Source organism: Aspergillus eucalypticola (assembly GCF_003184535.1).
Source record: "Aspergillus eucalypticola CBS 122712 chromosome Unknown BO83scaffold_2, whole genome shotgun sequence".
Lineage (NCBI taxonomy): Eukaryota > Fungi > Ascomycota > Eurotiomycetes > Eurotiales > Aspergillaceae > Aspergillus > Aspergillus eucalypticola.
In genome coordinates this window covers 211,187-234,755 of record NW_020290276.1, presented here as the reverse complement: position 1 = coordinate 234,755, position 23,569 = coordinate 211,187, and the positions used below count along the sequence as shown (strand labels likewise).

The window sequence follows — 23,569 nt, the reverse complement described above, 5'->3', positions numbered from 1 at the left end:
TCCTATAAACATGCATGTGTCTCCACTCATGTGGCTGCATGCGTTCCTGTTCGAGTATATGCGCGATTTGCTTTAGTCCATGTGCGTATCCTATCTATGACACGTGGTTGGTTTATTCGCACCGGTGAACATGGTGCCCTCAGTCACTTCGGGTGAATTGTCTCATTATGGAGGCTGTTTCTTTCTGGGCGATAAGTCCTCCTTGGGAAGGAAGAGTGGAGGTGCTTCGCAATGTTCGATGTAGTTGGACCTTCTGTTGCTCTTTCGGAGTTACGGAGGAGATTCCGAAATTGGCGCGGTTGTATGGCTACTGCTTGTAGAGGTATGGGACTATTAGACGACAGGGATAAGCAATTAGTCTTTGGGATATTCATAAGCAAGCGGTATCGCTCAGCCTCCGTCGTACTTAGTTCCCTATCTTACACCCACACAGGAAGTCTTTGTTATTCTTTTGGTACTACCTTCGTTGCCAACTCGACATCTAACCATGAAGCTCTCGGCCATCTTCCTCCAGGCAGGCGCCCTTCTCATCGCTACCACTCTAGCAAGTCCCCTTCCGGTACCCGAGGATGGCTCTATCAGAATCCCCGTCAAGGGCGCCCCGGCTGAACGTGACGACGGCTCCATCCGCATCCCTGTGAAGGATGCTCCTGCTAAGCGGGACGACGGTGTAAGCAGGATTCCAGTCAAGGGCACCCCAGAGAAAGAAACCGACGGCGTCATCCGGATCCCTGTCAAGGGCGCCCCAGCCAAGCGTGAGGACGGCTCGATCAGAATTCCGGTTAAGGGTGCCCCGAACAAGCCAACTCAGGAGTAGGGACGGTTTGTCGGATGCGTTTCTTCATGTACAATGCATAAAGCAGAATGTAAGTTACTTGATTTCGTTGAAAAAATGGCTATGAACAAGGCTTGTATTAACAATCAAAACGCTCAGTCCAACTTTGTTACCCGACGAACTCCCAAACTCCGAGAATGCGCAATCTGTCCCATAGTGTTTGCCAGGAAGAACTTGAAACTGGCGGTAGCCAAGCCAAGCGGAGTTGGTGACTGGAGAAGAAACGGGATGATCTAAACATGAAAACGGGTCGTTAGAAGAATGTTATGCACAGTCAAACGGATGATGTTAGCTCACCTTTCATAGAAGTAACAAGTAATCCCTTAAGGATCCCTCTGCGTAATCAAGCCGTATAACTCGTGATTCTTCGCCTTCTCAGCAGCACGCTTGACTAGAATCCCTTCAAGAATGTGAAAAGCCTTCTCAGAAGTTTCAGTGGCCTCAGTAAGCATCTTATTCGCCCTTGGCTTCGTTCCAATCAGGTCAGGCAGACGAGCTAGTAAGCGGCGGAGATCTCTGAAATGAATGTTGGCCAAGGTGTGGACGAGCTCCCGACATACAGCCTCAATTTGAATTTGATACCGTCCTATAAAGACGCTAGCTTCGGGTTGGAGATCTGCTGGGTCGTCTGGCAAGGTCCTCTGTGGCTTGTCCTGGAGCGATAGTAGTAGATCGCAGAGGTCTCTCGACCTTATGGCAAGCTGCTGGATCAAAGCCATGAAGATCATCGAGTTTGTGGCACAGATGTCACAGCTGCCGCAGTCGAGCACCCGAGTACATGCATCGACACCGGTGTGCAAAGACGTCAGTAAGTAATCGAGACGCTCACTGTGGTCGATATTACTCCTTTGGTCGTTGTCGCCTCCAACCCTCTCCAGCGTGTCGGCAAGGGACTGGATACACTTGCAACTCTGGCCCTGATTCTTAGATGGGTCCTGTGATGTGACAGGGGTATGAGGATTCCGAACAAAGACGCTGGGACCGACTTCACTCGAATACGATGTAGCTGGCGACACCAGATGTGAGGGTTTCAGATGTGCCTCTGAGATCAAAGGCGCCGTTGGGTAACAGGGCAAATTATCTTCTAGGGTTAGGTTCAGCCCTGGGTGGTCCGTCGTGTTCATGTTACAAAATTGACCCCAGTCTTGGTAGGAATTGACCAAGACGGGCTCGGGCCGTACGAGTGGTGACTGTATTCTGGGGGTTGGTCCAGCTGGCGACGGGCAATGTATACGCAGTGCTCCGACACCATTGGTCCGCCGCCGCTTCAAGGGAAGTGCCGGGAGATCTGAGGCGGGATGTTTCAAGCTTAACGGCGTGGAGGATGCGGGCGTAGGGGTGCGGTACGTGCAATCCGTGGATGATTCTTGGCATCTTTCGCAGCCATACAGATCACCATTGCATTTGAGCTTTACAAGTATTAGTCCCTATCTGAGGTTTGATCGCTATCTGACTGACCTTTTGAGCCCGGCACGGTTCACATGCCTGATCACCAATGTCAGCATCGCCAATCTATGTCACCCAGACGATTATGGATAGATCACCTACCAGTACAGCAGAATTGCGAGAATCCATGCCGACCTTTCTCGATAAATCAATGAACTCCAGATTCTTAGACGTACTGTTGTTGCAGCGAAATGCACCGAACATTACGTGAATTCCCTTTCAAATATTTTTAAAACACTGGTTCAAAGATGGCTGTAGATTTTGTGTTTCGAAATAGAAAAGATTCTCATCCAGAACTGAACTCTTGAGATATTGTCGATGAAGGGCGGAGCCATCTCCCCTTAAATGTCATCAAGAACGCAATAGTATAGATGCTCTCTCATGCCGCCAGATGATACCAAGTAGGGTGGGTCTAGAAGAACAACTTGTCCTGGGGATGATATCGCGCCTTGTTTCCCGCCTGCGAGTTCACTGTGCCGCATACTGCTTGGTGTCTCCCGCTAAGCTAACCGCTAAGAAGTAGAAGCCGCTACTGCAGCTAAGGTCGACCTTCGGAACACCGTTGATATATTGGCCCATTCTGATTGATGGCCTTACGCATAATGACTCAGGTTAGCCGCCCCGATCCCTGTAGCAGCTGATTGGGAAGTTAAGGCGTTACGCCCACTTGCGTTATCTCGCTACATTGACGGCATCACATTCCCTCGATCGGAGGAGCGGGGTATCACATAGCAACTCTTGGCTCAGCCGTCCGAAGATCCTTTTTCATCAATTAGGCTCTGCAAATTCCGCTAGGTTGCGTTTGGATGCGGCCCGGAAGCTAATGCACTGTATCCATTCCACACACCACGCTGAATTTAACGAGAGCCTGCCGGACGGCGCTTATGCTTCGCTTTTTGTCTACCCAAGCCTGCTGGCGGCTGAGTTGGTCAAGTGAATGAGAGCGAGAATAGACGCTAATCTCACAATGGTGACATGAATGTGTGGCCATCGGCTGACCCAGACGGTATCAGTGGGCGGAGTAGGCTGAATGCGCCTTTGAATCATGGATATGTCTCCGCTCTTCCAAGAACCATCACACCTGTGATTGTGGGATACATCGCACTAAGCGCGCGTAATGGGGACCCCTATTGGAATTCAACCCCAACACTTCGTTTCCTCCTGAATTGGATGCACTCCCAAACCTGAAGCGGGGTTTCTATCGCCACCCATCTTGATGGGCTCTGGATGATCAAATCCGGTGTTTTCTTCATTGGACCAGTAGGACGAGAGTTGCTGCTATAGCCTAGGATTCCCGGACCAACCCAAGCATCCCCCGCACATTCTTGCGCGCTCAACATTGGTTCGAAATGACTCCTCACTCCCTAGACCGGTGTTAGGTGTGTTGGAGAGTTATTCAAATCATCGTTCAAATTTCCACTGTACAGGCGGTCGGGATGGTATGGGTATGCTGTAATTCAGAACCTATCAGCGTCGTCGAATGAATCAACTCTTGCAAGATACACAAGGGTCACACTCCCAGCCAACATTAATCTCCGGTTCTCAGTCGGTAACTGACAGCGCTTAGTATTTTGCCCGAGAAACTAAGTCATTTACACTCAGGTCGCTCTCCACCCAAGAAAGGTGAGGACGATTAGTTCTGGAGTTAGAGAATGTGGGCACATTGATTGTTATTGTCGTCACTTTGAAGCGTTCTGCGCGCGACAGTTGACATGGGAGAGGGGTTACGCTGAAGGTATGTTGTAGCACAGGCAAGCAAACAGCGCGACTATCACCTGACCCATATCAATGTTACGCGTGATCAGAAGCTATTACTTAGGTGTTGATTGATTGCAGTGACTATGCTTTAGATCTTACTGATCACACCTTGTGAATAAAGTATTCAAATAGTGCTTGCTTATCATAGAGTGATGGTAAAAGCTTCTAATTTGACACTGTATTTTTAGCATGAATAGCTAGGTGAGCTGATGTCTCCTTAGACGGGCACTTCTATGTAGATATCATCTTAGACCAAAACCCTAGCTGATCGATGCGTATCACGTTCGATATTGGTAAGAAGCTCTCTTGTTTTCTCCAAATTCTTCTAGGTGTCACTCAGCATGCCTCCGATGGCTGCCTCTTGCTATCGCTACTTCCTGATGCATCATCACCATTCTCAATACCTTTAGCTACCCTTTTTACATTCTTCCACTCCATAGCAAGTGTCGGGAACAGGGCCAAACAGGACATGGCTAACGCCAGGACGAATGTCTTCATGATGGCGTCGCTGTACGCTTTAAGAACCACTGGCAGCTTTGCAGGTGGCACCAATTCTCGTATGGTAGTCGCACCACTTGCAATGACCCATGTTGCATAGATGCCCTCGATATCATCCAAGTTTGCTGTAAGGAAGTTTGTGAAAAGGTTCTGCGCAACCGCTAGAAACACTGCCCCATTTAACTGTTGCGAAAACATAAGAAGCGATGCACCGACCGGAATGTCGACAGGATCTAGGCACGTCTGCACAGCGACATTCGCTTGTTGAACACCAAGACCTAGGCCAAAACCGAAGATAACTTGATACCCAATCCATTTGGGGTGGTCGGTGTCCGGTTGAAATGTACTGAGTAATCCAGCTCCAATAGACATGAAAATACCGCCTGCAAACATGAAGGGGTTGTAGTAACCCAGAAGGCTGACGAGGAAGCCAGAACCAATGGAGCCCACAACCATAGCGAGAACTAGAGGTAGATTCATAATGCCCGATTTTTCGGCATCGACGTTCTTGATGGCTTGGAACCAGATCGGAAGGTAGTAAAGCATGACCATAGTGCTTGCACTAGTACACATGGTGAACACAATTCCTGCAAGGACTGAACGTTGCTTGAAGATGCGAGGGGGGACCATTGCTTTCTCTCCGAGACGGTACTCTGCAAATGCGAAGATGCCGAATAATGTCCCGAACATAACGAAGAGAAAGATAATGCGCCAGTTGCTCCAGTCGTACGTAGTACCGCCCCATTGGAGTGCGAGAAGGAGGCAGGTCACAGCAGGGGCCATTAACAGGTTTCCAATGGGGTCGAGCTGATTGAACTTTTCTCTAAGGCTCCAGCCCCCCTTCTCAGGTGGAGGAACGTCTAGCAGAAAGAATATGGCGACCACCGCAAGCCCTCCCAGAGGCAAGTTGATGTAGAAGCACCATCTCCAGCTGACCTCTGTGGTGAACACTCCACCGAGAATCGGTCCCAACACTGATGATATGCCGATAATAGCACCAACGGCTCCTTGAAACACCGGTCGCAAGCGGAGGGGTACAGTAAGAGCGATGATAATAACAGCCCCTGAGTATATGCCTGCTGTTCCGAGGCCTGCTATCGCGCGGCCGAGGATGAGTATGAAGGAGGAGGGTGCAGCACCGCAGATAGCGGAGCCGACCTCGAAAATGAAGATGGAGAGGAGGAAAACCCATTTAATCGCATAGAAAGTGTAGATGCGACCGTATGTAAGCTGGGATGCAGACGCTGCTAACATATACGAGCTTCCATACCAGCCAATGTCGCCAATACTATGAAAATGATCAGTGATCTTCGGAGTTGCCGTAGCCACAATCAGACGGTCCTGCACATGCCCGGATATAGTGTCAGTCATTAAGGGGATTCGGAAAGTAACTTTCCATAACTTACCAGAGAGACGAGAAATACAGCAATATACAAAGCGAGGGCGACGAGAATGGTTTTGGCAAGTGGGGGATATGTCGGTGAGCCGACTGTTTCTATATGCTGTGGCACATCTATACCACTAGATGAGGTAGAGCCAGACAAGACTTCTTCCACAACAGTCTCCTTCTCACATACTGCTCCACTGCTATTTTGAATAGGTGATAGACCAGACATCGGAACTGGCTGGCTGATATTGAAGGTGAGAGGTGAACACAAGGTCACAGATGAGCAGTTGAGGGGAGGAAAAGTGAATTGGATGCTCTAATAGAAGCTGGGGTCTCACAGCAGTGCTACGAGCATTGTAGGATGTTTTTGTGCTTTATTTGTGTTGCGTCCGGAGAGTGATGAGACCGAGGTTGGAAATACAGAAAACAAACCATAAAGGTTGCTTTTAGTGGTGCTTTGTGTTCCTCTACAAGGATCCATACGATGCGTGATGTGGTTATTCAGACACAACATACGCGGTCTTCCATAAAATGTTCCAGGAACCGGCAACATCGAAGTATCCTTTATTGGCCTGTTTCAGATTATGCAATAGTGTCGATTAAGCCCCTGATGGCCCGGTGAGAAGCACTCCAGGTGCGGATGCCTTGGTGGTAGTCTTTCCTATCGCTGGAAGCCGACTCGTCTCGTCCTGATCGCCCGTGAATAGGACTCCGAAGTAGCTGGCGGCATCTAAAGCATCAGATATTAAACATCACATTCGAGTTTCGTTTCTGAGTTTTCTACTCTCTGACAATGGTTTTCATAGAACTAGGGACAACGCGAAGTTGGGTATGGAACTTATTGACCCCAAGGGCCGATGCGACCGGTCAAAAGTTTCTTATGCAACTAACCTTGACCATAACTCCTGTCATGCAACAGTACTAGAATACATATGATGTTATGGGGTTCTTAAGATATCGTACGTACAATCTAACTTGAGGAATGTCCAAGCACCCGGGACGTACCCGAAGCTCCTGGCTATACCGCCGGAAGGTTCCGTGGAGAATCCGGATATGCGGCACAGCTCATCGGATAAATCCATGGATGATTTGCATAATACTCAGAATTAATACATGCATGAAGAGCCAGGATAATCCATTCCGAGAGCTGCTACTGAGGTGCTTTTGATGCGCCTATCGTTAAGAGTGGTGAATAATCCAAATGAGGAAGAAGAGTACTGTTCTTGATCGAGCTAGGAGGTTCTGCATCTGATTCCAGTCTATGGCCTTGTAGACCCACGAAAACGTCAACACAATATTTCAATAGTCGCCTAAGTTATATCAACCGAATGACAGCGAACTTAGACATGCTAAAAGAGGCGGGTAACTTCGTGGGGGAAAAGTGTCCAGTTGCATTCGAAACACGACTCGCCTAGTTTTTTCTGTATTGGATAAGATCTAAGGTCACCTAAATCTATGTAAATAGCATGTAGCTCATCTAATGCAAGCAGATACGCACTTTTGGGTACAGCTAAGATACATGAGATTGGATAAGAGCTTACGAGCAATGGTGTATGAGCGCTGGTTGAAGGTGGAAGACCCACGATCCCTGTAGCTTCTACCTGTAAGGCTCTATGTAACACTAACCCAATTGGAAAGGATCCCTGTCACATAATTAGGTGGCGCTGAGGGCAACATTGGCCTCTTTTTAAATAGACCATAATCTCATGCGACCCCAGCCATGCTTCACATAAGAACTTTCCCGCCTGGTCTGACTGAACTTCAAGGTCAGTCACTGGTTAAGATCAGACTCTCGTACACAAAAGGACTAAGTCTCCCAGCAGAGAACCAAGCCTCTGAAGCCAGATGGGTCTTGAATTAAGACTCTTCTTGTTCTTTTTCATGGCTGTGGTCTACTTGGTACTTTTTGACCTTATGTCGCTCCGGTATCACGTTATGAAAAGTTTTAGCGGTAATGCCTGACACTAATAATTACTTTCTAGGAATACTGGTCTGAGACAGCCCAGATGTTGTTGTAAGGTGACTGTTTGTCGATTTAGCCAAGGTGTGCGAAAGAATGCACTGGTACTGATGGAAACTCCTAACTGAATAGAGAAAAATCATAATCAGGCTATGTGCCTCTGAAGGTGCAGCTTGGGATACATTCAATTCCTCTACAAGTGTGTCGCTTGGTCATTTCGTCACTTTTTAAGCCACCAAACAAGGATGTGCTGCTGAATTTACATGGAGGCGATGGGTTTTTGTTAGTATTTTATGTACTATAATGAATGTAAGGATATATACAAGGCTTTCTCGCATTTCGCGAATCCCAGTAACTGAGTCACTGTATCTGCTCAGTGACGAGCGAGAAGTTTCTGAGCATTTGCATAGTAAATTCGGTTCCTCAAATCTTGATCCAGAGGGTACTCGTCCAGAGCCTCCTTGAACCCAGCAATCTTGTTGCTATTCGCGTAAGGAAAATCAGAGCCTGCAGCTGTCAGCATCGGAACACAATTCTGCATCTAGTGGGTCTTCAAGGAAAGGGAAGTTCCCTTACCATATATAATGTGATCATGAGGCACAAGGCTCAGTAGAAGAGTCAGCACAGCTGGTGCGCTGGACAGAGCCAAATCAAAATAGAATGACTTGAAGTCTTCCACCATCTCCTCTGGGCCGCGACCAAAGGGTTTGTACTCCGCCTCTGGAAATTTGGTGACGGTAGTCAAGCGGGAGATCAGGTACGGGAGAGTGCCACCGGCGTGAGAAAGGATGACTTTGCAGTCAGGGAAGGCCGCCTTTGTTCCTGTAGTAAGAAGGTCCACAGCAGTGCGAGTGGTCTCATGGGGATAATCAATGGCTGGTTGAGGTAGCTGAGGGTTAACACGGTTGGTATCAGCCGGGTGGGTAGGGTGGATGAACACAACGGCTTTGCGACGGTTGAGCTCCTCCCAGATGGGGCGGAAGACCGGATGACCTAGATAGTGATTTCCGGTGCCGTATCTAGTAAATAGGGTTACGCCTTCAGCCTTGAGTACGTCTAGACTGTAACGAATTTCTTCGAGTGTGCCTTCGGTGTCTAGCAGACATGGCAATGCCGCGAAGAATCCGAACCTCTCTGGTTGCTCGTCCCTCAATTGGGCCGCATGTTCGTTTACCTGTCGGGCTAAGGTGCGACGGCTGTTGTCGTTTGGGGCGATGACAGCTCCAGGGGCTGTTAAAGACAAGACCGCTTTCCGCGTGCCATTCTTATTCATAGACGCCAGTGATGCTTCAGCGCTCCATTTCGGAGTTGGCCAGCCGGAGGGGTCACCTCCTGCATTTTCGACCGCTACGTACATGAAAACAGTTGGGTCAGTATGGATGTAGAATCTTATATAGTCTGAGCGAACGTGGGTTAGGCGTACCTTCGGCATAGAACTGCGGCACAAAGTGATGATGGGTATCGATCTTGAACATTGTTCTTCAGGACAAGCGAGGTTCAGAAAGTGTACTTTTTGTACTGACAGGATGAGAAGATGAGAATAATTGACAGAAAATCAAAGGTTTATATACGGTAACTACATCTAAATTCGGCCACTGCGTCACGTCTCGGGTGCATCCCGAGCAGAAGGTTTACCATGGTTGCCGAGATATCCGGCCAACTGTTGGACTCGGCCAGAACTACTCGTTGTTTCGCATTGTAAATGAGACATTGTAAGAAGTTGTGATGATAAAGCCTCAATAGTCTCTAAACATGGCGTATTCTAAGTAGACGATGTGTTTCTCTGTACACCGGAAGTCACAAAAGAAGGGGATTGTCTCAGCTGCAGATGCTCGGATCGTTCCGGAGCCCGTCGTCCATGATCAGCTGACCGGTGCCACAACGACCAGCTGACTGGCTCCTGAATAACATCGATATGCAAAACCCAGTGGCAGCAAAGCAAATGTTCTAGTTAAGCTCAGGAAGGGACAAGATGCCACCAAAAACTAGCGGTGTTGCCAAGCAGCGTACCATGCGACGGAAAGTCGCATTGGCGTGCGATCCATGCCGGGAGAAAAAGATCCGCTGTGATGGAGGCAAACCGATCTGTGGGTCATGCGACCGAAAGTCCTATGGAATTGGCCAGTGCTCATACAGCTTGGATAACTACAGAACTGCTAGTCAGGATGAGTGAGTTATTTCTAATGAAGTAGTCAGTAATTCCGCTGACAGAACAGGTACATCCGGGTTCTACGTTCGCGCATCACTGAACTCGAGGATCTATGCCTACGGGCCGGGGTGTCAGCACCGGATCTACACAGGGAATCACCACACCAGAAAGACTCACCTTCACATGAATCCCAGTATTTGAATTGGAATTGGCAGTCGACGTCCTCAAGGGTTACCCAAGGTAGTCTAGTATGTCAAGAGAGTGACAGTTCTCCCCACGATGAGCGGCTTCCGGATGGCCAGAGTCTCCATACTTCAAGAACAGTCCCAAGAGATCATCCGCCCCAGATTTCTCTACCTACTCTTCAGGAAGCAGAAGACGCATCTCAAAGGATGTCCAATCACACTCGGAACTATCCGAACCGCAGTCCCCTCCGTGGGGAGCAGAGATCCGCACCTCCACACTTTGACACCCCGGGCCGTGTCACGGCAATGGGCCAGATTTCGACGTCAGATGATACCTTGGCATCTCCAGCTCCACCTCGGGAATTCTATGGATCTTCCTCCATTGCTTCATTGATGAGATTCGCACGGTTGTCTGTCCCGTTGCAATCTTCGCCGCGGGCCAAAGGTGGTACCAATACCTCAATGGATTACCAGTATCACGAGGCACCTAACACACAGTACCGACTCAATGACTTCGCACTCCCACCCCGCCCACTAGCAGATCACCTTCTAAATTGCTTTTTTGACCGTGTGGCCTGCATCTACCCTTTCTTCGATCGACCCAGCTTCGAGAAAGCATACGATAACCTGTGGAAGTCGGAAAGCGATGGTATGAACAAGCTACCAGACATGCATATCGGCCTCGGAGGAAGGTCTGACTCGTCCCCCAAGTCGATTGTGCTCCATTGTGCTCTAAATGGGATGTTTGCGCTTGGATGCCATTTCTCGGACCTTCCGCTGCAGGAGCGAGAGGCAACAGCCCACTCCTTCTTTCTCCGCTGCAAACGCTTCGTAGGACTTGATCTCCTTGAGATCCATACAGTCGGGGTGGTTCAGACTCTTCTTATTGTCGCTCTGTACTTGCAGAGCAGCCCGTACCCCAGTAGATGCTGGAATGCCATTGGGTTAGCATGCCGCCTCGCCCAAGGCCTGGGCTTACATGAAACGAACAATGCGTCCTCGATGACAGTATTGGAAACGGAAGTACGGCGCAGGACATGGCATGGATGTGTTATGCTAGATGTGTAAGTGCTCTACTGTGAACGGCTCTATTCACCTGACCGACTCACTGTCTAGGTTCGTGAGCATGACACACGGTCGGCCAAGCATGACCAGCCATCTCGCCCCGATTCCCTTGCCTTTTGCCACAGGAAAGGACGTTCCTCTTACTATGGGGTTCTACGTGGCAACTATCAAGCTCTATCGAATTTTGGATCGGATTCTTTCAGATGTGTATAACATGTGGCGAGGCCGTTTCAACGAGGAATCAAAACGATCGACATCATGGTCCGAAGGAAACTTCGATTCCCTTTTGGAACTGGAACGGCAGCTACAGTCCTTCAAGGACACCCTACCACCCTACCTAAGCTGGAGCGCTTCTAGTCGCCCAGAGTGCCACATTGAGGAATCGGATGTTATAGAGCGTCAAAGAAATATTCTTCGTTCACGGTAAGCAATCTCGCCCTAGCCCCATATGAAAGTATCACATATACTTAGTGTCTCAGGTACTACTACATCCGGCTACTTCTCTACCGACCAATCTTTACCCAGGTGTGCTCAGATTATACTTCGCCCCAGCACTCACATGAATCCCGAAAAGACAAATATCCGGCCTGGAAAGATGCCGAGAGCACCCTACAATCCTGCGTAGTAGATAAATGTGCCGCTACCTGTGTGTCCACTGCAACTGAGCTTATTCACTTGATCTATGAGACATACTCAACACCATTAACTGATGCGTGGTGGTACAATGGCTTTTGTAAGTGGTCACCCATTCTCCCTTTCATCGTCTTGTGGTCATTCGTGGCTCTTCTCTCCTCAACTCTATGGCAGAGCATGTCACGGTACAAGCTAAATCATCAAACTGACTATCGGAAACAGACACGTCTACATGTGCCCTCGTTCTCATAATGGCCCACTCAGTACCTTCACTATCCGACTCGATCGATTTTGTTAGGGTTCAAGAAGCCTGGGAGAAATGCGAGAAGATCCTCGTACACATGGGTACATTCAGCCAATGTGCAAGGACATCGCTTCGCTTCTTACAGGCGGCTTTCAGTCAAAATATCCACGGCCGTCCCTCATATAGGCCCACTTCTAATGTGGAACTGAATCCCGATCGGAACCTCACAGACGAAGCCGGTAGACACTACCCTGCTCCCGATGGCCCAAGCACTTCATCCTTTCAAGATACCCCTGGCTTGGACTCCTCAAATTGGACATATTCTGGTATTGGCCCCAGCACGTTTGAGGATGACCTCGGTCTTCTCTCCTGGATTGATGTTCCAGATATGTGGCGGTGGCTTCGGGCTGATTCGTGAGCTGTCGGGAGGTGATTGTCATTGATAGTGCCAAGTTCCGCTGGAAGACACCAAGAAGGATGAAGGCCATGTAAAGAATAGAAATGTGCTAGGCAAAAACACATATTACGGGCCGTAAATTTCTCCCTACTAAAGCTATTCCCTCAATAAGCAACTTGTGAGACACCTAGGCAGTGTCAACTAACAGTATCAAGCCATGAATCAACAAACTCCCCAGACTTAACGACCGGTTCCGATACCTCTCTATCATCAAACTCGCCGCCACCAAACTCACTAATATTATTTTCCCATATCTCCTTAAGCCATTCTTCCTGATAAATGCTCTCCGAGGGTAGTCCTTCCACCAAAAAAGAACCACAAGAACACTTGCCCTGAGGCCTCCCTCGAAGCTTTCTGATCAAGCTGGGTTCGCTTAAATTCCCTACGTGTCTTTAACTGGATATTGTCGAAATGACCCTCTAATACAACCGGCGTTACTTGTTCCGAGAAACCTCGGTCCTGCATTAGAGTACCATCCGGCAAGTACCACACGCAATGGTCATACTCGTACCCATGTCGGGGGCAGTCCAAGTGTGCCGTGACATAGAGAGCACAGTCCTTTGTGAGAGATGCTCCGCACGGCGCCCAAGGTACTCTAGGTCCATGTTGATAGCTCTCATTGTCCCCGTCGGTTGAAGGATGATTCGGTAATCGCCATACATCTTCTCTCAAGATGTAATTCTGGTCCTTGCAAGTGTACGGGCCCGATCCTGCAAGGTCCATGCAGACGTGCGAATGCGACAAGTGCTTGAACGCTCTCTCTGAGGATAAGGGTGTCGGGTCAGGGTCTGGAGAGAGGGTCCCCTGATATTTGATCGAGAATTGCGTTTCGCAGATAGTACATAGCACCATCCAAGGGAGAGAATTCCAAGATAGTTTGGTCCAATGACATTTCCTCCGCTCATGCCGTCCCATGAACTGAACGCATCCTCGATGAAGCTGAAGAATGTAGCAACAGCAGTGCCAACTTAGACGAAGGTGAGGTGTGATATCTGCTTCTTGAGTTTGCCGCAATCCTGATCGGTAGACAGAGTCCAGATTGAAGAAGCTTCACAGCAAAGACTGCGTATAGGCGACATTCCATATGGGCGAACGTGAAACTGTCCAGAACGAACTTGAAGTTTCGGGATTCTATGTAGAGCGAGACGGGGCTTTGTAAAATCTGAACTTAATCCTGATTCCCGTAGCTGAAAGGCTAAATTTGCAATTTGGTACCAGTATTCTCGACTCTTTTCGAGTGCATCTTGAAGTTGTTGCTCCTCCAATTGGAGGACATTGTTATCGCTAAGAATCTAGTACTAGGATGTTAGCGCAATCGGTCTATCATGTCATTATACACTGACCAAGGATAGTCGCGGTGGCCGTATTAAACGGTCACACTTTTCTCTTAGTGTATCCTGCATGGGTGGTTTTATGTAAACAGAGACTTCGATATCAAGGTGTGAGTATGATCGATGATGCGAAGGAGGAAACAGAAAGGGGCGGAGGTATGCGGTCAATATGCACGGTGGCCACCGCCTTGGTATCCATGGCTTACAGTACTGCGACATTCATGGAGAAGTCCACCGGTTCCAAATAACACTAAGCTCCACCTCAATTGAAATGCTGTTTTTTTCATTAGAATGATAAAGAAGCTACTTGAGAGCAGACGGTGTAAGTTATATGCATATTGAATAAGGAAGTGCACAAACCGGAGACGGCGAATATATTCAGCTAGAGGGGCCCTGGCACATGTCCCCTCACACACACCATACGCTAAGGATGAAAGCTTCAGTCTCCTACTCATGGACTGCCTTGAATTACGTGTGGCTACACACTATATTTCGACCCAGAAGTTATTACACTGTCCACATATGGCAGACAGCCAGGCCTCAAAAGGAGCACCTCCAGCCACAACACCTTAGGGGAGTTTCTATATGCATTGACAGCATCGATGGAGATACATAAGAGCCAATCTCTCAGCTGTAAACTAACATGAAAGCACAATTATACTCACAACCACAAACATGATTCCACACTCACTCCAAAGCCCCATCCCCCTCACACCTCTTCAACGGATACCCATCCCCCAAGCAAGTCGTAACCACCCCCTTAACCCACTCCAACTTCCCCTCGCCATATGTATAACTCGTATCCTCATAGCTATCTGCCTGATAGTACTCAAACTTGCCCCCGTTGCCCGGCTCCCCATTGAACACATACCCACGAGTCCGATGCGTTAGCGGATTACTCACAATCGCGCCCCATTTACCCTTGGGGATCGTCATCGTCACGGTGCCAGTGATCGTGCTCGTCGTGGTCTGCTGGTAGCTGATACTGGTGGTCAGAGAGAGGAAGTCCTCGATGAGAGTGAAGTCGGCCGAGGCGCCAGTCGTAATGCTGTTTGCGATGGATTGGCCGGATTGGATGGCGAGGGTGACGGGGGCCTGGTTGGCGTGCGTGATGGTCGACATGGCGATGTCCCAGCCGAGGAAACTCTGTGGTTCCAGAGGAATTATCAGGTTTGTAGAGCTTCCGCGCTTGGTGGTGGTGTTGTTGTTCCTGTGGCTGGAGACGCTGGTGATGAGCAGGGGTTGTGTGCTGTCATTGTTGGTGGATGGCAGGTAGGTGAGGTTTGGGATCTGGGACTTGAGGTCGGCTTTCTTGATGGTCTTAGTGGTGTTGTTGCTTAGCAGGATGATTGCTTCGTCGGGACCGCAGATGGTGGTTGTATTGGCGATTGGTACGGCGGAGGAAAGGGTTGCGGAAAGAATAGTCACGAGGAGTGGGGGCTTCATGGTGTGCGGTTGCTTGATCGGGTTCTTCTTCTGATGGTTAAACGGGGCCCCGAACTTGCTGAGTCTGTCTCGTGTCTTCCATTGAGAATAGTATGGACTTATATATTATATATCCCCAGGCATCTTAAAAGTGCCTGTTATCACCTCTCTACACAACTACTCCTACTACATCATCCAGCTCCGCCAAGAAGTATAGACATCGCCAAGATCACGACATACAACATCGATCAACGATGTCCGAAACTCTCACGCAGATCCCCCAGAGTCCCCGAGGAACTCCCGAAGAAATACAAGATCGACAATCACAAGTCGCACAAGACTAGTTATGCAGCCACGATCTACCAAATTGAGTAAACTACACGATCCGCTTCTTGCCCGTAGCCCTAACCAAGACAACCGGTTGTCAATCTAAGCCACGGATCGAGCCGCTATCTATCCAGTCAAGGCTCCAAGTGGGCCCACCCGTTTCACGCCCCAAAACCTTAATAGATGATTTTTGTCTCCCGCTGCTCTATTTGATTAGCTCAGGGGTTTGTGCCATGTGCGTTCCGCCCGTTAAGATAGGAAGAACTCACGGATCGACTACTTGGCACAGGATGAGACATGCATGTGGATCTGCGGTCAGTCGCTGCTCAGGTGATGTGCTCTGGGATGTGATAGTATTATAGATATAGCTTGAGCGTTGTGGTTGAGTTATATGTTGTCTGAGGATGTCCCTCTTCAGGTTATTGTGATCTTCGTTGCTGGTCTTGGTTTGCTTGAAGGATGGCATGTCGGTGAGATGTATATTAATGATTTGATGGTGGCGATATCAAGGCGGAAGATACTCGGAATTACTGTTCCTTCGACGTAGTAGGAGAGTCGGAGAGGAATGATGCTCTAGAAGATGCTGAGAGACTTGGCTAGAGACATCATATATTGCGGGTTTTCCTGAGCTGTAGTCAGTCAATTTCGACAAGATATTAAGGATTACCCTGAACCAGAATTCAACGACACGCACTTCTCTTTCTTCAGAGTTCACAAGCACAATGAAGCATTTTACAGCTCTCTTTGTCACAGTCTTCGCTACTGGGTAGGCATCAGGTTCCATTCTTTGAGATGCAACTCAGCCACTAACATAGTGCAGTGCGCTAGCAGACCTCCATTACACAGGACTCTGCTATGACTCGCCTGGTAAGGACGTGGTTAGTTATCCCATTCCATAATTTTCATGGGAATTCTGTTGATTGAACGGAAACTTGTACAGAAAGTCTTCAACAAGGCAGCAACGGAGAAGGCCTGCGCTTCTTACAAGAACCGCAACACAGGCAGCCAACAATGGGATCAATGTCCGGATTGCACAGTACTAAGTGACCAAGACCTTTTGTACTACTGCAAGTCCGAGGGTCAGCACATCGGAGGAGACGAACTATCATATTACTGTGGTCAGGCGGGTGCAGATGGAAGTTTGGCGTGGTAATGTTACAGTTTCGAGTTCAGGCAGTTACTCAACCTACAGATAGCATAACAACCAAGAAGCATAAACAGTTCTCCCCACTATTCAGCTGCCACTCATGCAAAGTGGGTGCACAGTACTTTTGATCAGGAGTATCGGAATGTGGCCGCGATCGCCCCTCATAGTTCCAATAAAAGCTAAGACATCAGACTAGGCCAACCTCACCCACCTAATCAGATCCTTCGTCCCTTCCCTTTCTTCACACTAAGCAACAAAACCAATGAGGTTTCCCATCCTTCTGTACCTATAGTGTTCAATCTAGATTCGGCCGCCGAAGTTCTTCCATGCCCAGCACAAATAGATGAATTTCTCATCTGCCGAGTCAAGCCTGCCACAACCCTCCTGCAGATCAGCTTGAGACGCTCAGTTCGCTTGCACACTAAGTCAAATAGACTGTGCTTCTTATTGGATACCATTATTACGACTTATCAGGCTAGAGCAGGGGTTGAATAAGTAACCCTATTTCCAGCTACCGGTCCTGACAACTCTCGGACGCGAACGGACGGAATCCTTCCGATCAGGAAAGTTCACATGTGTACCTAACCCCTGCCCTTTTAATCTGCTTTATGTGCCTGGGACCTATATGAGAGGAGAGTAAAAAAAAACTTTGTTTCTCTTCTCCGTTGTTGGATAATGTTTGTGTGCCGCTGCTATGAGCGCCACCAGCACCGCTGCCTCGACAGGGACTGGCACGGGCGTTATTCCTGCACCTGTGGGTGTAACGCCTGATTTAGACAGTCCAGAGAAGCACTATTATACTGCGAACCTGGTTGTGGTCACTATAGGTGTAACAATCAGTACGTTAGGTCTCCTGGTGAGACTATATACGCGGGTGGTTATTGTGCGGAAGTGGCTGCTTGATGATGGTGAGTGTGCCCGATGTACCTTTAATGATTGATGCATGCAAATATGTCCTCGAGATTTCCAGTCACATGAATTGCTTACAGGAGATTTCATGTAGTCGTCATTGTATTATCATGGGTTAGTAAACCACCCTCTCAACACCAATACGATGACTGATCATGATGAATCCAAAGATCTTCGCAGTATTAACTCAATCCCTACTCCTATGTACGCACCATCACCTACATTCCAACCGAGCCCAGCTCAATCCTAACTCAAACACTTCCATACAACAGGGGGCTACACCAACGCCGGCCTAGGCGTCCACGAATGGGACCTCACCCCTACCGTATACAACCGAACCGTCCGAGTACACACCCCATCCCCGACCCAACCTTCTCCCTCATCCACCACCTAACAACGTCTCAAAAACAAATAGGTCCTCCTCCTCGGCGCAATAATGTACATTCCCGCCCTCGGTCTATCCAAAATTTCCCTCATTATTCTCTACTACCGGCTCTCTGATATGCAACGGGAATGGCGCATAACCTTATGGGGCATGACCGCCTTCGTCGTCGCCTACATGATTGTCCTTGAATGTTTATTTCTGTTTACTTGCGAGCCGGTACATAAGTCCTGGTACCCTGACATAGACGGACGCTGCTGGAGTAAAGCCCCGATCTTCATGGCGGGCGTGGTGGCAAGTATGTTTATTGATTTGGTATTGCTGGTCATGCCGCTGCCTATTGTTCTGAAGTTGCAAATAACCTCAAAGAAGAGGTTTGGGTTGATTCTTATGTTTGGGTTGGGCGGTTTGTACGTCTGATCTTTCTCTTTGGACATGTTTCGATTGTGGGTCGTAAGTCGTGGCTAATTGCTTATGGGTGTGTTCAGGTCACTAGTTACGAGTACATTGCGACTGGCGGCTACGGTGCCGATGTTGACGCAGCAAGACCAGACATATTTGCTGGGTGCGGTGGCTCTTTGGATGTATGTAATCTTCTATCCCTCTTATATCCTTACGCTTGAGTGTTTGTTGCTAACGTGGTTGTTGGTTCAATAGTAATGTCGAGGCAAGTTTGGTCATCGTCACAGCTTGCGTACCATCGTTCCGACAAGTCTTGAGGTTCCATGCGTCTGGATGGCGGAGTGATAGTGGCGGAAGGCTTGATAGGATGTCCAGCACTTGCAATCTTCGCAGTGTGCAGCGGAGACAGGAAGGGTTCACGAATCTGAGCTTTGATCTGGAGATGGATCAAGCTGACTCGCGTGGACATGACTCGGCTGGGGCACAGACCTAGAAGGGAAGTCATAGGTGCATTGGGTGGGCTTTGTGGGCTAGGTGTTTAAGATATAGACCCTCATATCATTAACTTCGCATAAAAAGTATATTATTCTTAATTATCAGGGTTGTCTCGGCCGCCGACACAGTCTAGCATGTGGACTATATGACGCCGTCCTTCTCCACTTCAATATCAATCCTCAAAAGCTCTATTTCAATAAGACGCTCGCTTTCCATACTCCTCCCTGACATGAAGCCCCCGCGGCCTTATTACCATTAGACGATATGACACTTTCCATCAACAGTACCATAACAACTGGACTATGCTACGCCAAGAAGGTGGCACTAAAGGTACGTCGGAACTGGCTCATTAATTACTTAGTAAGGGACTATTGCCTAAGTGACTGGTTAGAATGTATAGCACTATTGTAATGATCCGGTTGATCTCGGACTTACCTAACCTTATAAATAAGGAATGCGCGTTCTGACCTTGTTGGGTCAGAACCCTAGTTTGCTCCCAGATGGCCTAGCGGTTCAAGTCCGGAGGATTCACTGCCTGAAGCGCACCGGATTGACACTATGATAGATCTAGACCCCAGCGAACTTCCTTAAATGAAGTAGTATTGTAAGTCACTAATACCAACGTGGTGGACTACTGTCTTCCTTGTTCGCCTCTTCCTTCTCGACATCCATCATATTCACATCGTGATCACAAATGCTACGGCCACAATCCCAGTGGTGGACATTGTTAAATAACTGACATCACATTCTACAAGCGGCAACACTTGAAACTTACGCCCCATCCTTCATGACACAGTTTTCATCCAATGTGAGGGGTCCTGGATTGATACCTTGCAGCGGCAACTGGCTGAAAGTAAGGCGATGCAGCAGGCAACGTACAGAACACCATATGCAAGGTGCTACGGAGCAATGGTTACTTGCCTTCGTCATACTAGCCATAACGTGCAGTAAGATCGGTGATCGGCGATTATAGGACAATCGAATCCATCTCGTTTTGACGCGCATCTCTTGAAAGTTGAAGACAACCTAAGGGGGGAATATTTGGTGATACCATGGTTATTATATCTATAGTTATTTTCCCGCTATTTCTCATAATCTTGGGTATGTGCCTTCTATAGAGAAATGCCACAATTGTGACCCTACGAGGTAGCGTCTTCTCTCCGAATAATATATATAATGTTCTATTATAGTGAGAAAGTACCGCAATGCTATATGTATATAAGAACCTATTACTACGTATTGTTCTCCCATTTAGCACATAATCTAGCACATACTAATCAACTAAGGTCCCACCGTTACCCTCAGCTGGAAATCCGAATATTTAGTATTTTTCAAAGGGGCAGCAGCTATGTAAACAGGCCCATTAGATTCATCTACCCCGTTTCCCCAAAGAAAAACCTGTTTCCTAATCCTTTCATGTAGATCGATACAATATGAGCCTTGCAGTAACCTACATACCATCGGCCAATGCACGGTAGGCCACTTTCAGTCGCCTCCACAGCGGGACTTCCATCTTTCCGTTTGTCCGCAGCTCGTTCAACTGCCGCAACGATCTCCCAATTTCCATATTACTCTTCACCGTGACGCGGATGGGGACTTGGGCCTCCAATGGAAGCCTCCCGATTGCCGCGTCTGTCATGATATACCACTCATCCGCTTTGATCTGGTAGTCTCATCCTCAAACTCTGTATTTGTGGATCAGTGGGACAATCCAGAACCTTGGCTGGTGTGAGCCCTTTCGCCTCTAGCCAGGTTGTGGGTATATACACGCGCCCGATTTCTGCATCGCGTTGAGTGTCTCGGGCGATGTTAACGTATTGGAGTGCTTGGCCCATGAGTGCGCCTGCGGTGATCGTCTGCTGGTGCGTGTGTTTTTCAAGGTTTCGTAGGCGGTTGTGCGCGACAGCTAGCTAGATGACGGATTCGGCGACTGTTCCTACGACACGGTAGGCATATCTCTCGAGACCTGATTCGGTTAAGATAGGAGATTTGGTGTTGCTGGTGTTGAATTCGAGATCTGTTTCGAAGCCTTTCAACAGGCCTTGAAGTGGTTCGATCGACAGCCTTTCAACAGGAAGATGCTCGATGGACGATAGCAGGGCTGGGTCAGATTGTATGCTCTTCGCCTTGTTCTTTCCTGCGTATCTCTGCTCAAGAAGCAGTGCACTCTCTTGAATCACAGACCGTGCCGTACTGCTGTCTGGTGCTTCGTCCACTAGATCATCTACCACTCGGCAAAATGAATATCTATACATTAGTATGCTGCACGACAACATCTCAAGGCACTCACAAAAAGATCAAGTCAATGCGAAGTTGACCTTCAAACATGGCACTACCCATGTACATACTCTGGCTGCGCTGTTTGAGTCTCATCACTGCATCGCCTAGCTTATGTACGTATTTCATGTTGAGCTCTCCATTCCGTCTGGTGATAAACTGCGCGAAGAGCTGTCCATAAGATGGAAATTCCGCCTTTGAAGTGGTACCCATATTATATCTGCCCAATGCAATCGCATTGTCAATGGCCATTGACCAAGCACAATCATGATGTTTGTTACAGCGAAGAATATCGCTTCCCTAAGACACATTAACTTAGATAAGCTTGCTCACTCATAGGCACCTACTCGATGTCCAGACTCCCCCAGAGTTGAATATCTAACTTAGTGGCTGACTCAATCACCCATGTCCCCTTTCCCAAGGCGATTGTGTCTACAACCCATAGAAAAAGAGTGGGTATACAGACCGCCAGAGATACCTCTCGAAGTGGAAGTCGTACAATAAACCGATAGGCCACCAGCCTAATAGAATTAGCGTGCACCATTCATCGATCGTGTATGCTTACCATTGAATCATCATGAATGGGCAGATCCAAGCTAGAATGAGTCCTAGGTAGGTATACCGTCCACCATGATATACACTAGCCAGTCCCGAAAATTGACTCGAGCCAATAATGACAATCCCTAGATTTCTTTTCAGTGCATCTTGCGGTCCAAGGTACATAGGCATAACAAAGCGCTTTGTTGGAATAATGTACAACAGGCTTGTATTGTATGTCTGAATGACGAAGAAGGAAACCTCCTCGATGGGGATCAAGCATATGCTTGGTCCTAGTATCGCATATGGTGGATATGTCAAGATCCGAGTCCTGATAAGATAGGAGTCCCAGGGAATGTTTGATATAACCGCAATCTAGAGGTATCAGAAGGTGTCGTACATTGGATGAAGAGGGTAGACCGTAATAAGTGTTGCTATTTCTGTATAAATCCAGCTTTGTATAGAAAGGCCAGTAAGCCAATGTCATCACCACTGCGAGTGGGATGTTGTATGTCAAATGCCTAGATAATAAGCATGGCTAGCATAACATGTTACTTAGTATACTTACACCATGAGATAATCTAGGCCCATTTTGAAGTGCCTTGGATGATGTCAATATGTGAACTGCACAGTCCGAGAAATCAACGGATTCAAAAGCTCCCAGCGTCTATTGCAACAAATGTGTGGTGGAAATACTATTGCCGTTTCCACTCTGGACGTAGCATTGCTTTATAGATCTTGAATCTTGCAGATCATTGAATGTCATCAATCACCCCTCGGTGGCCAATGTGGCTACTAAAGTTTGACATGCATAGTGAACTTTGTTGGTGTGCCTTTTGGGCATATGGTGCGTCTGAGACTTGATGTCGAAATCGAAAGATACAGGACTATATATTACACTGTTACCGTTACCGATACAGGCTTGGGTCACATGACGTAGATAACCCTGGTACGGGGGGCTCACATTTTGAGGATAAACTTGGAGCTTTGTCAAGGTCTGTCGTGACCCATTTGCCGTTGTTCACAATATTAGTTGCCCTTGGGGCGGCGAAGCTGAATCAATTGTGACACCTTACTGAAGTTTAGCAAGGCCTTGACCGTCCTAGCCTACATAAAAAATAGTTTCATCATTCTTCTTGGTAAGAATCTCGGCAGAATTCAATTACCATTATAGCATTCAGACATTTTTCATTGGTATCGCTATAAAAAGGTAAGATTTCGGAAATTCTCAAGTTTCTAGCGATGTCTAACCTGTAAGTGGCTGACAGCCTACATGAAGCATAACAACGCTACTGAATCCCCATCGGCATAGTCACCGTCTATGGCAGTTATAGACTCTTCTACGCTTCTTTATGGCACACGCTCCGTTTACACCAATCGACATGATGATATGAAGAAAAGAAAATTCCGCGACCTTGTGATCAGCGACAACATAACAGTTCCTGGTGATGCAATCGTAGAGAAAAGGACCGTCAACGCCATGCCATTTGCCGACGATGAGCCACAGAAAGATGCCTCGTGCGAGCCTATTTTCTGAACTAACTTTCTAAACATAAAATGAGATGGGTGTGTTTTCACCTACTCCAATATTAGAGACTTTCCTCGGCGATAAGGCGGGGGTGGTGAGAATACGAAGTAAAGTACCTACCAGGCTAGGGGGGCCTGTGAAAAGCTATCAGAATGATGTCCACGGTGACGTGGCGCATGCAATCATGAAGTC

At 48.0% G+C, this 23,569-nt stretch overlaps 9 protein-coding genes across 9 annotated transcripts; 4 read left to right on the top strand and 5 right to left on the bottom strand.

Moving 5' to 3' along the window:
• The first annotated feature begins 433 nt into the window (after positions 1–433).
• BO83DRAFT_413526 (uncharacterized protein) lies at positions 434–1,122 on the top strand. The gene is made up of 2 exons (XM_025534492.1): positions 434–866; positions 935–1,122. The coding sequence occupies exon 1, from the start codon at positions 488–490 to the stop codon at positions 815–817; it is 330 nt and encodes a 109-aa protein (XP_025392559.1). The 5' UTR covers positions 434–487; the 3' UTR covers positions 818–866; positions 935–1,122.
• Positions 1,123–1,158: 36 nt separating this feature from the next.
• BO83DRAFT_303121 (Zn(II)2Cys6 transcription factor domain-containing protein) lies at positions 1,159–2,485 on the bottom strand (the record flags this gene model as incomplete). Its single annotated transcript, XM_025527178.1, has 3 exons — positions 1,159–2,244; positions 2,294–2,320; positions 2,384–2,485. 3 exons carry the CDS (start codon positions 2,483–2,485, stop codon positions 1,159–1,161), a joined length of 1,215 nt encoding a protein of 404 aa, XP_025392558.1.
• A 1,884-nt stretch (positions 2,486–4,369) lies between these two features.
• On the bottom strand, positions 4,370–6,153 carry BO83DRAFT_449330 (MDR family MFS transporter; the record flags this gene model as incomplete). The annotated part of the gene is made up of 2 exons (XM_025536742.1): positions 4,370–5,878; positions 5,944–6,153. The coding sequence occupies 2 exons, from the start codon at positions 6,151–6,153 to the stop codon at positions 4,376–4,378; spliced, it is 1,713 nt and encodes a 570-aa protein (XP_025392557.1). The 3' UTR covers positions 4,370–4,375.
• A 1,845-nt stretch (positions 6,154–7,998) lies between these two features.
• On the bottom strand, positions 7,999–9,359 carry BO83DRAFT_433611 (amidohydrolase family protein; the record flags this gene model as incomplete). The annotated part of the gene is made up of 3 exons (XM_025535702.1): positions 7,999–8,391; positions 8,461–9,231; positions 9,308–9,359. 3 exons carry the CDS (start codon positions 9,357–9,359, stop codon positions 8,258–8,260), a joined length of 957 nt encoding a protein of 318 aa, XP_025392556.1. The 3' UTR covers positions 7,999–8,257.
• A 412-nt stretch (positions 9,360–9,771) lies between these two features.
• On the top strand, positions 9,772–12,688 carry BO83DRAFT_329208 (transcription factor). Its single transcript, XM_025528185.1, has 5 exons — positions 9,772–10,053; positions 10,101–11,282; positions 11,335–11,706; positions 11,763–12,016; positions 12,139–12,688. The coding sequence occupies exons 1-5, from the start codon at positions 9,857–9,859 to the stop codon at positions 12,576–12,578; spliced, it is 2,445 nt and encodes an 814-aa protein (XP_025392555.1). The 5' UTR covers positions 9,772–9,856; the 3' UTR covers positions 12,579–12,688.
• Positions 12,689–14,635: 1,947 nt separating this feature from the next.
• BO83DRAFT_449321 (uncharacterized protein) lies at positions 14,636–15,435 on the bottom strand (the record flags this gene model as incomplete). Its single annotated transcript, XM_025536741.1, has 1 exon — positions 14,636–15,435. The coding sequence occupies exon 1, from the start codon at positions 15,392–15,394 to the stop codon at positions 14,636–14,638; it is 759 nt and encodes a 252-aa protein (XP_025392554.1). The 5' UTR covers positions 15,395–15,435.
• A 987-nt stretch (positions 15,436–16,422) lies between these two features.
• On the top strand, positions 16,423–16,853 carry BO83DRAFT_384436 (uncharacterized protein; the record flags this gene model as incomplete). The annotated part of the gene is made up of 3 exons (XM_025532587.1): positions 16,423–16,466; positions 16,521–16,578; positions 16,641–16,853. 3 exons carry the CDS (start codon positions 16,423–16,425, stop codon positions 16,851–16,853), a joined length of 315 nt encoding a protein of 104 aa, XP_025392553.1.
• Positions 16,854–17,541: 688 nt separating this feature from the next.
• Positions 17,542–19,040, top strand: BO83DRAFT_449317 (uncharacterized protein; the record flags this gene model as incomplete). The annotated part of the gene is made up of 5 exons (XM_025536740.1): positions 17,542–17,755; positions 18,029–18,102; positions 18,172–18,548; positions 18,627–18,722; positions 18,796–19,040. The coding sequence occupies 5 exons, from the start codon at positions 17,542–17,544 to the stop codon at positions 19,031–19,033; spliced, it is 999 nt and encodes a 332-aa protein (XP_025392552.1). The 3' UTR covers positions 19,034–19,040.
• A 1,445-nt stretch (positions 19,041–20,485) lies between these two features.
• Positions 20,486–22,440, bottom strand: BO83DRAFT_395041 (phytoene synthase; the record flags this gene model as incomplete). The annotated part of the gene is made up of 10 exons (XM_025533049.1): positions 20,486–20,691; positions 20,720–20,941; positions 20,981–21,282; positions 21,326–21,423; positions 21,473–21,507; positions 21,569–21,612; positions 21,660–21,833; positions 21,878–22,224; positions 22,250–22,370; positions 22,418–22,440. 10 exons carry the CDS (start codon positions 22,438–22,440, stop codon positions 20,486–20,488), a joined length of 1,572 nt encoding a protein of 523 aa, XP_025392551.1.
• Positions 22,441–23,569: the final 1,129 nt, after the last annotated feature.